The sequence below is a fragment of the Carcharhinus amblyrhynchos genome, chromosome 3 (assembly GCF_965287045.1).
Source record: "Carcharhinus amblyrhynchos chromosome 3, sCarAmb.v2.hapA, whole genome shotgun sequence".
NCBI lineage: Eukaryota > Metazoa > Chordata > Chondrichthyes > Carcharhiniformes > Carcharhinidae > Carcharhinus > Carcharhinus amblyrhynchos.
The window spans coordinates 77470181-77484273 of record NC_137326.1 but is presented as its reverse complement, the minus strand read 5'-3'; the positions used below and the strand labels follow the sequence as shown (position 1 = coordinate 77484273).

Genomic DNA, 14093 nt, shown 5'->3' with positions numbered 1-14093 from the left:
TTACTGGCCCTCCAAACTTCATAGCAAGTCAAAGTGCAGAGTTACCATTTTGATCAGACATAGAGTTTAATGGGCATTAATTCTTTTGATGTTATAGTAGAAAATAATGAACATGATTCTCCACATCAATGGCTTAAACAAAATCTCTCCAAACCATATTTCTATATTCTCCCTCAATGTCAAGCCAAAGCTGAAATTCTCAACTTTCTGCTTGAAAAACCTGACTGCCTTTACAGTCTTTATCAGCTCATTAGGAAAGCTACGCTGATAAACTGGTACTGAAGACCATTTCAATGGATTTGTCTGGCCCTGATATTGTAGTTGGTAAATCCAACTTCCAACTAAATTGCAGGGGATCTGAGATCTGTACTGCAGTGAGCTGATTTCAGGCAGGGCAATGGTTGGGACACTATAATCGGCCTTCGTGAAGTTTGTCTGTATAGCAGGCAAGAAACAATACTTTTTACTGTATACTAATACATTTGACAATAAATCAAATCAAATAGTGCCACTGGAGGGAAGAACTCAGCTTGTTTACCAGCTCCCAGTCACGATCCACTGATTCTTCCAGTTGTGACCATGAGCCTCAAGTGAGGACAGAATTGGGCTTGGTTGTGGTGTCCTGGCAGCTGGATAGCCTCACCAGGCTCAGATAGGAGGATGACATTTGGATGAGCCACTGAAGCAGGGCAGCATCTGAGAAGCCTGGTTCCCTGAAAAAGGGAGAAAGTGAAACCTAAAGGACAACCCTTGAGCTAATGATTATATTCCTTCCTCAGGTATACTACCACGGAGACCCCATCACTGTCAGTGTTGAAGTAACAAATAATTCTAACAAGGATGTGAAGGGTGTCAGAGTATCAGGTATGGTGGTGTCGCGGTTATGGACTATCAATACTAGGGTCATGAATTCAAATCCTATCTCAGCAAGCTGTAAAATTAAATTTGATAAATCTGATCAAGTGACCACAAAATAGCCATAATAACATAACTGACTCCTGGATAAGAGATCTTGCCAGTCTTATCTGGACGAGGCTACATGTAACTGTAGTCCCCCACACTGTAGGGTTGATTGTTACCATCCTTAAGGCCTCTCAAGGCACTCAGTGATGCAGTGCATTGCAAAGTTCGAGGAGAAGGATCACCACCTTCTCAAAACAATTACGAGTGGACAGTAAATTCAGCAATTTGCCCATGACCCAAGATCAAACATCCGGACAGCACTTCCTCTCTGGGATTACTAATCCCTTCCACTGACTTCAAAGATTCTTGTACAAAGTGAAACACTTCCCTGATTTTGAAATATGATTGAGCAAGCAATTATATTGTGTGTATAATTTCATCAGTACGTGTTTGAACAAAGAAAATTACAGCACAGGAACAGGGCTTTTGGCTCTCCAAGCCTGCACCGACCCCCTCTACCCTTCCAGGGACCATATCCCTCTATTCCCATCGTATTCATGTTTTTGTCAAGACACCCCTTAAAAGTCACTATCATATCTGCTTCCACTACCTTTTCCAGGAACAAGTTCCAGGCACCCACCACTCTGAGTAAAACACTTGCCTCTCCTTCAAATCTTGCACCTCGCACCTTAAACCTATGCCCCCTAGCAATTGACTCTTTCACCCTGGGAAAAAGCTTCTGACTATCCACTCTGTCCATGCCCCTCATAATGTAGATTTCTATCAGGTCGCCCCTTAACCTCCATCGTTCCATTGAGAACAAACAAAGTTTCTCCAACCTCTCCTCATAACTAATGCCCTCCATACCAGGCAACATTCTGGTAAATCTTTCAGAGCGCTGCCCCTTCATCAGGTGAGTGGGAGTTCTAGTCACAAATAGGACATGAGGACAGCCTCAAGCGGGATCTTGGATTCATGTCACACTATCTGTAACCTCCATGACTTACTTGGGTTTGCAAAATCTCACTAACTGCACTGTCTGGAGACAATACACATCTCTTTAACCTGTGCTTAACGCTCTCTCCACTCACATTTGTCTGTACCTTTAAGACTTGATTACCTGTAAAAACTCGCATTCCAACCATTATTTTGTCAATTGAGTTTGTGTCTTTATATGCCCTGTTTGTGAATAGAACTTCCACTCACCTGACGAAGGAGCAGCGCTCCAAAAGCTGGTGGCTTTTCTACCAAATAAACCTGTTGGACTTTAATCTGGTGTTGTGAGACTTCTTACAGTGTTTGGGTAAACAGAGCTAACTAATGAGTCTCTTGACTAAACAATGTTGGATGAGTTAGGCTCAGAGTAAATAGATTAAACTAGTGATTCTATGAGTATGTTAAAAGGTGAGTCTCTGAGTAAACAATGCTAATTAATCTTTGAGTAAACAATGTTAACTCGTGTCTCTTGTAAAGTTCCAACTAACAAGTGTCTGAATGAACATTGTAGGATTAGTGAAACAGCAGTAAATTGGGGAATTGAGTAAACAGTGCTAACTAATGAGCACTTGTAAAAGAGTGCCATTCTAATGTGTGTCTTGATGCATACCATCACGTGGCAACAGGAGAAGATGTTGACTGCAAACAACAGCTAGAAAGTACAAGCAGATGACAGTGCAGCAAGTCGCTGTTGATTCATCTTATTTTGGACACATCTTGTATATAAACATTATGGAAACTTGAGTAGAAACCTAACAGTTTCCAAGTGTAAACTAGCCTGTTCCAGACATACAAAAACTCTCAATTCTTCCCTTACCTTCTTCTTTACATAGAATGGTGTAGCACTTACAGCAGAGAAAAGAGTCATTCAGCCCAATTAGTCCAAGCTGGCCCTTATGCTCCACAAGAGCCTGCTCCCACATTTTTATATTGAAACCCATCAACATCTCCCTCTTTTTTTTCCTTCTTCTTCATACATCCCCTTCAGACATCAATGCTATTTGCTTCAACAACTCCATGTGGTAGTATGTTCTACCTCCAAACCACTCTTTAGGTAAAGAGGTTTCTTCTGAATTTCCTATTAGATTATTTAATGACTTTATAGTCCCAATTTTCTATCACAATGCGTATATCTTCTCTATATCTACTTTAACAAATTTTTTCAGATTAAAGACTTCTACCAGGTCACTCCTCAGCCATCTGATTTGTAGATGGAAGACCAGGTCTCCTGCTTAACCTTTATCCGTCAATCGAGACATTAAAGAAACATTTATCTGGTCACTATCACATTGCTCTTTGTGAAAGCCTACCGGATACAGACTGGCTGTCTTGTTTCCTACATTGTAGCAGTGATTACAATTCAAAGGGTGGTTCATTGGCTGAAGAACGTTTTAGGTTGCTTCAAGATTGTGAAAGACACTATATGAATTTAAGTATTCTTTTCTTGTTCTAGAAATTACTTATATCTTTTTCAATGCCTCTACATCTATTGTGTAAAACTAGCCACAGAGAGTGCTAAAAATACACACTAACAAAGGTTCTTTACAAAAGTTCCTCTCTTTCAATTTAGTTTGTTTGGAAATGAACCTCAGTATTTTTATAGACTTTTTAGTGGCCTTATTAACCTGTATCATTAGTTTTAGTCATTTATGTACCTGTACCCCCAGATCTCTCTGCTTTCCTTCCCCATTTAGACTCTTTCTATCAATGCAGTTTGTGGTTTCCTTATTCTTCCTACCAAAATGTACTGCCTCAAATGTACCTATTTGCTAATTATGTTCCCATTCTGCATATTAATGTATATTACCCCCATATAAACTATTCCTACCCATCCCCCTCCCCTCCCCCCAATTTCATATCCTCTACAAATTCTGAAACTTTTTGAAAGGCTCAATTCTAACTCACTTGAAACCCATTTATTTACAGCGAGTTAAAATCAGGCCTTTTATCTCAGAATATGAAAGATTTTACCAGCTACAAATACTGTGTGTTTAGTGGGTCTGAATATCTTTTCTTTGTTCTCAGTTGTACAATCAACTAATGTGGTCCTGTACTCGAATGATACATATGCTGAGGAGATTGCTGTGGAGGAATCAAAGTAAGTAAAGCATTTTGGTAGCATGAAGAGAACCTTAGTGGGTGGTCAAGGATGATAAAAACCCTGAGGAATGACCTGAACTCAGTGGGACAGCCTCAACTATATAGAATGAAAGGAACCATGCAAAATTACTGGGACATGGGACTTCTGGAGCCCTGTAGTATGGACTTGATCCTCCAGGAATATCTGGATGGTGAGGATGCAATAGACAGTCTGCAGCTCTTTGAGTTAACTGTGAGTTGGCTGAAGTGCCATTGAGTGACCATCATAGCAGATGAAACAAAAATTCCACTCAATCTAGTTCAAAAGTTGACTGGTCTCCTCTGATTCCTATGCTCCTTTTTGCTGCTGAATGGTTGTTGGGAGATTGGTGGAAATTGTGAAGCAACTGAGCATGAAGTAACATCAGAAGATCAGGAAGAACCCAGCATGTGTTCAGCTGGTAGCCAGGTTGGTCCAATCAGCCTAAGATCCATGTGCTAAGGAGGAGAAAATTATCTAAGGATCAAACGCTTGATCAACATTAAAGTCTGTTAGTAGAAAGGAGTTGTGTGCAGGAGTCATGTTCAGGCTTGGCTACTATGCCCCCCACCCACCACAGTTAAAGAGCCCGCAGCTGAGAGTTGTTGCCTGTGGTCACAGATTAAAGTCCCATTTTATCCCTGTCAGCCCTGTATAACCTGGACAGTGAGCTCAATGAGATTGTGTTCCTTTGAGAGGATACAGTTTAAAGTTTATTTATTAGTGTTACAAGTAGGCTTACATTAACACTGCAGTGAAGTTATTGTGAAAACCCTCTAGTTGCCACTCTCCGGCACCTGTTTGGATATATGAGGGAGAATTTAGCATGGCCAATGCACCAAACCAGTATGTCTTTCAGAGTGTGGGAGGAAACCAGAGCATCCGGAGGAAATCCACGCAAACATGGGGAGAACGTGCAAACTTTACACAGATACTGACCCAAGCTGGGAATCAAATCTGGGTCCCTGGCGCTGTGAGGCAGCAGTGCTTGCCACTGTGCTACCCATAGTGCATCCCATCTATAGGAACCACCAATCCCAAGATAACATTCCCTATCAGAAGAACACAGACAGTGTCATGGAATTGTAAAGAGTAGAAAAGGGCCTTCAGCTCATTGAATCTGCATTGACAATAGCTACCACCAAGATATCCCATTTTCCTGTACTTCCATATCCTTGAATGTCATGATGTTTCAAGTGCTCATCCAAATATTTTTTAAAGGTTGTAAGGTTTCCGGCCTCCACTATCTACCCAGGCAGTGCATTCCAAATTCCCACCACTCATTAAGTGAAATTATTTTTTCTCACATCCCCTCTGAATTTCCTGCCCTTTACTGTAAAACTAACCCCCCTTGTGATTGACCCCCGGAACGAAGGAACAGCTGCTTCCTACTCATCCTGTTCATACCCTCATAATCTTATACGCCTCAATCATGTCCCCCCCCCTCAACCTTCTCTGCTTTAAAGAAAACAATCTAAGCTTATCCAATCTCTCTTTATAGCTCACGCTCCATCCCAGGCAACATCCTGGTGAACCTACCTTGTATCCCCTCTTGTGCTATCACATCCTTCCTATAGTGAGTTGACCAGAACTGCACACAATACTCTAGCTGTGGCCTAACCAATGCTCTGTACGATGCCGTCATTACCTCATTGTTCTTATACTCTTCTGCCATGACTGATAAAATGAAGTGTCCCATATGCCTCCTCAAGTACCCTATTCATGTGCTCTGCCAACTCGGGGATCTGTGAATACGTACCCCAAGATCCATCTGTTCCTCTGAGCTTCCCAGTGTCCTGCCATTCATTAAATACTCCCTCATCTTGTTTCTTCTTCCAAAATGCATTGCCTTGCACTTATCAGGGTTAAATACTATCTACCACTGCTCTGCCCATCTGACCAACCCATCTATATCTTCTTGTAACCTACGACAATCATCTTTCCTCTTAATCACCCTACCATCTTGGTGTTGTCTGCAAACTTGCTTAACCTTACCCCGCATTTTGATCTATATCATTTATGTACATAACAATTAGGGTCCCAGTACTAATCCTTGTTGTACATCAGGTTGTCACCATTTTCCCTCAGTGTAGTGTAAGATGCCAGGCTTGACCACATTAGGATAACCACGAGTCTGGTTTTCAACCAGACACTTTTTTTTGGTGATTCTTAGATACTATAGGCAGTTTGAGATCTTTGAGGGCTGAAAAGAGAAAATCCTGCAGTAGAGGGAATTTCTAAACCCAATATATTGCCAATTAATCAAAGTCTCATCCATCTGGATTTCGGACTGGATAGAAATGAGGGACACAATTCTCTTGCATCCTGTGGATACAACACAATTGTGTGAATGCCTGTGACTTCAGTGTGTCCAACAGGCCTTTCAGGAGTATTTTCACGACGTAGCTCAGGGTGGTGAGGACCCGTCACACTTTGGCAGGTAGTATTCTGAAAGGTATGGCTGGATGTATTGTAGCATAAAGGATGTTTGGTTATAGTTGATTAGGTTTGCATTTCTAAACATTTTCTTTTTATTCAGTGACCACGTTGCTTCAGGTTCCAAGCTCTCTAAGTCCTATGTGATCTTGCCTTCACTGACCAACAACCGCAGCAAGCATGGCATCGCTCTTGATGGCAGAATCAAACAGGAGGACAGCAACCTGGCTTCTTCCACTATGTAAGGGAATCAGGTTTGACTTGGGGAATAGTGACAGAGTATGTGAGAATGGGAGAGGCAGTGCAGAGAAAGAGGAAAGGAGGGTAGATTGACTGGGGATGGAAGGGAGATAGATGTGGGACAAATGTGAAGGAAGGAGGTCGAGTTGCTCTGAGCCTGTATAGATCAACTTCAGACTGCACTCTCTTGGCCTGGGTGGTAGCAGTCTGGGCTTGGTTGACTGACAAGCAACAGCAGAGACATTGGCAGAACGGCAGGGGTGGGAGCATACATTCATATAATGGTTACTGCTGAGAATGAGGCCATTTGACCTGTTGAATAAATGCTGGTTCTCTGGAAGATCAGCTCACCTCATCTCACTCCCTGCCTCTTCCTCATAGTCTTGCAAACATTTAACTTCAGATAATTGTACAAATCTCTTTTGAAGACCTTCCTGGAATCTGCCTCTGGTACACATGGTACATTCCAGATCCTAACCGCTTGCTGAATAATAAAGTTTTTTCCTTGTGTTGCCATTGCTACTTACTCGCCTTAAATAATTGTCCTCTGAATCCCAACCTTTCCACCAATGGAAACAGTTTTTCCATAGTTTGTCTGTCCAGATGCCTCATGATTTTGAAAGTTGCTATAAATCTCCTCTTCATCTTCTGTTTCCCGTAGAGAATAGCCCCAGCTTCCCCTATGTGTTCACATAACTGAAGCCTTCCTATAATGTGACGCCCACAATGATCCTGTTGAGCCAAACCAGGGAGTTATACAAATTTATCATAACTTCCTTGTTTTTACACTTCTTGCTCTTATTGCTAAAGTCCAGTATGAGGTATATTTTACTGTTTTCTCATCCTGATCTGTCACCTTCAATGATTATACTCAGGTCCTGCACCCCTTTAGAAATCTACCACAGTACCCTTTATTTTATTTTGCCTCCTCATTTTTCCCACCAATATGAATCATGCCTCACTTTTCTAAATTAAAATTCATTTGCTGCTTGTCCGCCTATTGCACCAGCCTGTGTAAGTCCCCTTGAAGTTTATCACTATCGCTCCACTATCACAGTTCAAAATACTTATAAGTATCACCTACAAAATTTGAAATTGCCAAAGTCAGATTCAGTAATATAGATCAAGGAAGGTGGTGGTTTTAATTCTGGGGAACTTTGCTATATAATTTCCTCCAGTCCTAAAAACAGCAGTTCATCATATGTTGCTTGTTAACCAGCCAACTTTGGATCCATGCTGCCACTGTCCCTTTTGCACCCTCTTGCTCTCATTTCTATTATTGTTGGTTTTGGCCTGGGGTATATGATGATCATGGTCAGGCACTTACCAGTAAGGCTGGAGGTGATACTGTTAGCAAACTCTATATTTTATTTAACATTATGCAAACTACTTATGAAACAGTCTCTGCACAATGACCAAGAACTATCTCTCTCCATACTCTATTATCACATGATTTTGATCATGTAGACTATATTTATATATTCAACATTAACCCTTTGTACTACACAATTTTGCTGACTAGTTTGGTACGGAACATCCTCTCAAATGCCTTTGGAAGCTTATGTACCCTACATAAACTGTATGACCCTTATCAGTCCTTTCTGTTAATTCATCAAAAAACTCAAGCCAGTTAACCACAATTTGTCCTTAAAAGTCTGTGCTGCCATTTCTTAAACAATCCAGATTTGTCCATATGACTTGATTTTTTTTTCCCAAGTTAACGTTCCAAAAAACTCTTCTATTACTGATGTTAAACTAACTGGCCAATAGTTGCTGGACTTATTCTTACATATTTTTGACCAAATGTATCATTTGCAATTCATCCATCCTCTAGTACCATCCTTGCTTTTTAGAAGGGTTGGAAGATTAAGGCCAGCATTTCCACAATTTCATTGCATGCTTCCCTCAATTGCCTCCTCTTTTCCAATTGTTACTTTATACAGTGACTGACTAATTCTTCCTGCATAACCGGAGCAGCATCATCTTCTTTGGTAAAGTGCAAAGATTCCAATGTCTGCAGTATTTTGCTTTTATTCATTCATAACTCCACTTTTTGAACCCCAATCAACTCACTCCTCCTTTTACTATTTATATGCCTATAGAAGACGTTTATATATCATTTTATGTTAACTGCCAGCCTCTCCTAATATCCATTAGGAGAAAATAGCGAGGCATCTTGAGGAGAATTGTTTGGTAGAGCAGACGCAGCACGGTTTCGTTAAGGGGAAGTCGTGTCTGATGAATTTATTGGAGTTCTATGAGGATGTGTCTAGGGTGGTGGATAGAGGAGAGCCGATGGCTGTGGTGTTTCTTGATTTTCAGAAGGCGTTTGACAAGGTGCCTCACAAGAGGTTATTACAGAAGGTCAGGGGGCATGGAGTTGGGGGTAGGGTGTTAGCGTGGATAGAGGATTGGCTGTCAAATAGGAGGCAGAGAGTGGGGGTCAATGGGTGCTATTCGGATTGGAGGTTGGTGACTAATGGAGTGCCCCAGGGGTCGGTGCTGGGGCCTCAGCTATTCACCATTTATATAGATGATCTGGAGGAGGGAACCGAGTGTATGGTGTCGAAATTTGCTGATGACACCAAGATTGGTGGAACGGCAAATTGTGCGGAGGGTGCGGAGAGTCTGCAGAAGGATCTAGATAGGCTGGGCGAATGGGCCAGGAACTGGCAAATGGAATTTAATGTTGGCAAATGTAAGGTTGTCCACTTTGGTAGGAATAATGGTAGGAAGGACTATTACTTATGTGGCGAAAAACTGCAGCATGCTACGGTGCAGAGGGACCTCGGGGCCCTTGTGCATGAGTCGCAAAAACCCAGCCTGCAGGTGCAGCAGGTGGTCAGGAAGGCGAATGGGATGCTGGCCTTCATAGCGAGGGGATTGAATATAAAAGTAGGGAGGTCTTGCTGCAGCTGTATAGGGCACTGGTGAGGCCGCAGCTGGAGTACTATGTGCAGTTTTGGTCGGCGCACTTACGCAAGGATATTTTGGCCTTGGAGGGAGTGCAGAGGAGGTTTACTAGGCTGATTCCGGAGTTGAGGGGGTTGAGCTATGAGGAGAGGCTGAATAAACTAGGCTTGTACTCGTTAGAGTTTAGAAGAATGAGGGGAGATCTCATTGAGACGTATAAGATGTTGAATGGGATGGATAGGATAGAGGTGGAGAGGCTCTTCCCGCTCAAAGGACAGTAGGACTAGAGGGCACAGCCTCAAGATAAAGGGGGGGCAGTTTAGAATGGAGTTGAGGAGGAACTTCTTCACTCAAAGGGTGGTGAATCTCTGGAATTCTCTGCCTGTTGAAGTGGTGGAGGCTGCCTTGCTCAATATTTTTAAGAAGCGGGTTGATGGGTTTTTGATAAGAGAGGGGATTAAGGGTTATGGGGAGAGGGCGGGAATGTGGAACTGAGCCACGACAGATCAGCCATGATCTTATTGAATGGCAGGGCAGGCTCGAGGGGCTAGATGGCCTACTCCTGCTCCTATTTCTTATGTTCTTATGTTCTTATTGCTTCTCTTATTTATTACTTCTTTCTGAATTTTCAATGTTCTACCTGGTCCTAAGTTGTGTTATTCAATTAACATGTCATATGCATGCTTTTTGCTTTACCTAACTCCCTATTGCTATTATCACCCAGGAAGCTCTGGATTTGTTTGTCCCACCTTTCCTCCTTGTGGGTATCACCCTCGACAATATCCAAACTATCTAAATTTTCAAAGACAACCCATTATTTCATTAGAGTTTTGCCGGCCAATCTTTGAAGCCAATTTACTTGAGTCAAGGAATACAAGTTGTGAGGAGGATACAAAGGGCTGGATTTTACACCCCCGCCCCCATACAGCATGTAGCAGAGGCGGCCCTCCATTGGCTGCTGGTGGCGGGATCTTCTGGTCCAACCGCTGTCAACAGGGTTGCCTGTTGTTCACATCTGCTGCTGAGGAACCTGTGGTGGAAAATTGCTGTCAGTGGGACCAGAGGATCCTAATGGTGGGAACAGCTTGAAAATCCTACCCAAAGAGTTTACAAAAGGATATTGATACATTAAATAAATGGGCAAAAAATTTGACAGATGGAGTATAATGTGGGAAAATGTGAGATTATTTACTTTGGTGAGAAGAATAGAAAAGTAGATTATTATTTACCACAGAATACTGCATTACAGAGGAATCTGGGTATCTTTGTACATGAATCATAAAATGTTAGCATGCAGATATAGTAGGTTAGGAAAGTTAACGGAATGTTGGCTTTTAGCACAGGGGGGTATAGTATAACAGTAGAGAAGTCATGTACAACTGTATAGGGCATTGGTGAAACTATACCTAAAATACTATTGCAATTTGGATCTCCTTACTTGAGGGATATACTTGCATTGGAAGTAGTTCATGTAGTAACTTGGGATGTGACTCATTGTGGCTCCAACAAGGATCTGACCGAACTAATGCACATGTCTACTTTATTCTCCCTGGCTACAACCAAGGATCCTCCCCATCCCAGAATGTGTGCTCTTATTCCAGATTGGCTCAGTTTCCCACGTGGCCTCTCTGTGGGGTCTGACCCGATCGCATAGCTCTCAAAGGATTGCCTGAAAGATGCCGTGTTGCCCACCCCACATCCCATTTGGCTGATTCCTTGGCTGAAGGGTTGCCTTATGAAGGAAGTTTGGGCAGGTTGGGCCCATACTCATTGGAGTTTAGAAGAATGAACGAATGATCTTGTCGAAACATATAAGGTTCTGAAAGGGCTTGATAGGGTCGATGCTAAGAGGTTGTTTCCCCAGTGATTAGCTGTTTTACTCTTGATTCTTCCACAGCATGATATTCAGAATGATTCAGCCCATGAGCAATCACAAACCACCCCTTCTTTAAAAGATACAGACTGGTTTTAAGTAGTGCCACACATTTGATACTGGGCTCTCTGGTCTATGCAGCCAGTTAACAGTGCAGCAAATGATTGCCGCTTCTGCAACCATGAAAATCTGCAAGCTGCATAGAGTTGATGGGAAACTTATATTGCAATCGATAGGCATAAGTTAATTGCACAAATCCCATTTGTATTGGCTCTGCACTACATTTGAAATCACATCCCAGAGGTGAAAGGCTAGGATGATATGCACTGCATGATCCATTTCCCACTCCCACTGCATTTTCACATTTGTGCACAAACTACATGGGATGAAAAATCTGATTTGAGTTCTTACTGGATGAATCAAGCATCATTCATGAAGTGTGCAACATTAGTGTCCCAAGTCATGAAGAAGTGACACAGAATTACAGCCTCTCTACTGGCACTGTAGTAACTTACTGGCTTTAAGAGAGGCAGTGAAAGCAATGGGTTCAGTTCACCACTAAGGATGCTTTAGATCAAGAACAGAATCTGAGGAGTGACAAAGATTTGCTAAAGATATTTAAATTGCCTCAATACCAGAGTAACTTGTCTTTTTTCTGCTTCAGTTTAAAGGAAGGAGCTGATCGGGAAGTTCAGGGGATGTTGGTGTCCTATGTAGTGAAAGTCAGTTTGTCAATTCCTGGGTAAGTGGCGTGAATCAACATTTCTTTAAATTCCCAGGACCATTTTATACTCAGCATTCTAATTTGAGTCTTCTTGTTATATCTCTATCTGTCCTATGTACAGCTCTTATTTTGGTTGATAAAAGGTGGTCTTTATTATGTTCATATCAACTGAGAGACGTGATCCACACCATAAGTGTCTGAACTCTTTCCTGTATAAAACACTTGAGTCTCAACGTGAATCTAATTAAACTACAGTCGCTGCTTCCTAAATTGTCAAACTTGGATTAGTGGTAACCATTACAGACAGAAGTTATTCCTGCCCAAAATTATGTTGCTTTAATAGAAAGAGATGTGTCTTCTGTAATGCTGAAGCGTGTATTCCAACTAAATAGTTCAGCAGCAGGCTTTTGTGAGTTTAAATAAAGATGATATTTATCTTCGCATATGTACCCAGAATTAATACAACATCACACACTTGGTCTCATGGAAGTACACAAAGACTAAATGCAACTAAAGATAGTCACTTGGTAGTACAGAACTTGAATATTGCTGAAAATAGCAACATTCTGTCACAGCTTTTTGTCATGCACTGATCAAGATAAGTTTGTACGGTATTACATTTAAGGGAACGACAATTTTTACTGTATGTAAATAGTTGGCATAAACATTCTGATTGACGGAGGCAATGCCATGGAAAATGCCCCAGGGAATAGTGAACTTTTATTCACTTTTGTTGAAATTCAAACTAGACAGGTTTACTATAATTAATTGAGACACTTCTATGGGAGATGAATCAGGGAATTGCTGTACCCCAAGCGTTTGTATAGTTGAAAAAGCTGCAATGTGTGGACATTTTTTTTGTTTGTAAAGGACAAGGCTGTCTGTGCGAATAAATGTAACTTCTAGCACACACAAGTGAACCACACTGTCAGCTGACTGATGATCATAAATTGGTTTTCAGTATAATTATTTGAAACTATGTCTTTTTTTTCAATAATACAGAAAAAGATTGTACATTTTTAGAGCTTATAGTTAATTCAGTCTCTGATCTACAATTTCCAGTCTCCCACATGGCAAGCCTCTGGTTTCTTGAATGGATTTGATGAATTAAAGTTGAAGTGAGGGCCTTAAAGTGAAGGTTCCCAGCAGACTGTGAGGTTTCTTGTAATTGAATAATGTTATGGGCAGCGTTGTAGTACAGTGGATAGCACTGCTGCCTCACAGTGCCAGGAACCCAGATTCAATTCTGGCCTTAGATGACTGCTTGTGGAGTTTGCATATTCTCTCTGTGTCTGTGTGGATTTCCTCTGGGTGCTCCGGTTTCCTCCCACAGTCCAAAGGTGTACAGGTTAGGTGGATTGACCATGGTAAATGTGCGATGTTACAGGGGTAGTGTGAGGGTTGTGCCTGGGTAATGTACTCTGTCAGAGAATTGTCCAGACTTGATGGGTCAACTGGTCTCCTTCTTCACTGTAGGGCTTCTATGATTTAGAAAGTTGGAGCTTGGGTGAATGTTGAACTGGAGCAGCTTAAATACTTTGGCTGCTTGATTATTTGCAATTAGTTTCAGAATCTGGTTCTCAAACTGGCTGATGACTGATGGTTCTTAAAGGCAAGGATAGCACATCCTTTCTCTGCAGTCTGCTCAGTTCTCTCCTGGATCTTGAGATAACATAGGATCTCAGCATCAGAAGTCAGTTTTGGTCACATGCTTAGCCGCCTTTATCCACTAGATTGGCTTTAAGTTAAAAGGCCATTGATATACAATAGGAAGTTAATAGTGTTTTTTTCACATTTGTGAATAACTAGTCTCATCAACTTCTAGTGTTGGGTTGCAAACCTGGCGTCACTCCCTGGACCCTCTTGATGCTATCCACTCTCCACTGTGT

At 41.7% G+C, this 14093-nt stretch overlaps 1 protein-coding gene across 3 annotated transcripts in view; it reads left to right on the top strand.

Annotated features, from left to right (window-relative positions):
- Nucleotides 1-14093, top strand: part of LOC145340880 (S-arrestin-like) — a 50324-nt gene that overhangs the window by 31053 nt on the left and 5178 nt on the right. For all 3 annotated transcript variants that reach the window (XM_080185400.1, XM_080185401.1, XM_080185398.1), the window contains 4 exons: nt 780-864; nt 3925-3997; nt 6558-6695; nt 12145-12222. In XM_080185400.1, coding sequence (XP_080041526.1) covers nt 780-864; nt 3925-3997; nt 6558-6695; nt 12145-12222 — 374 coding nt within the window. The remainder of the gene's footprint in view (nt 1-779; nt 865-3924; nt 3998-6557; nt 6696-12144; nt 12223-14093) is intronic.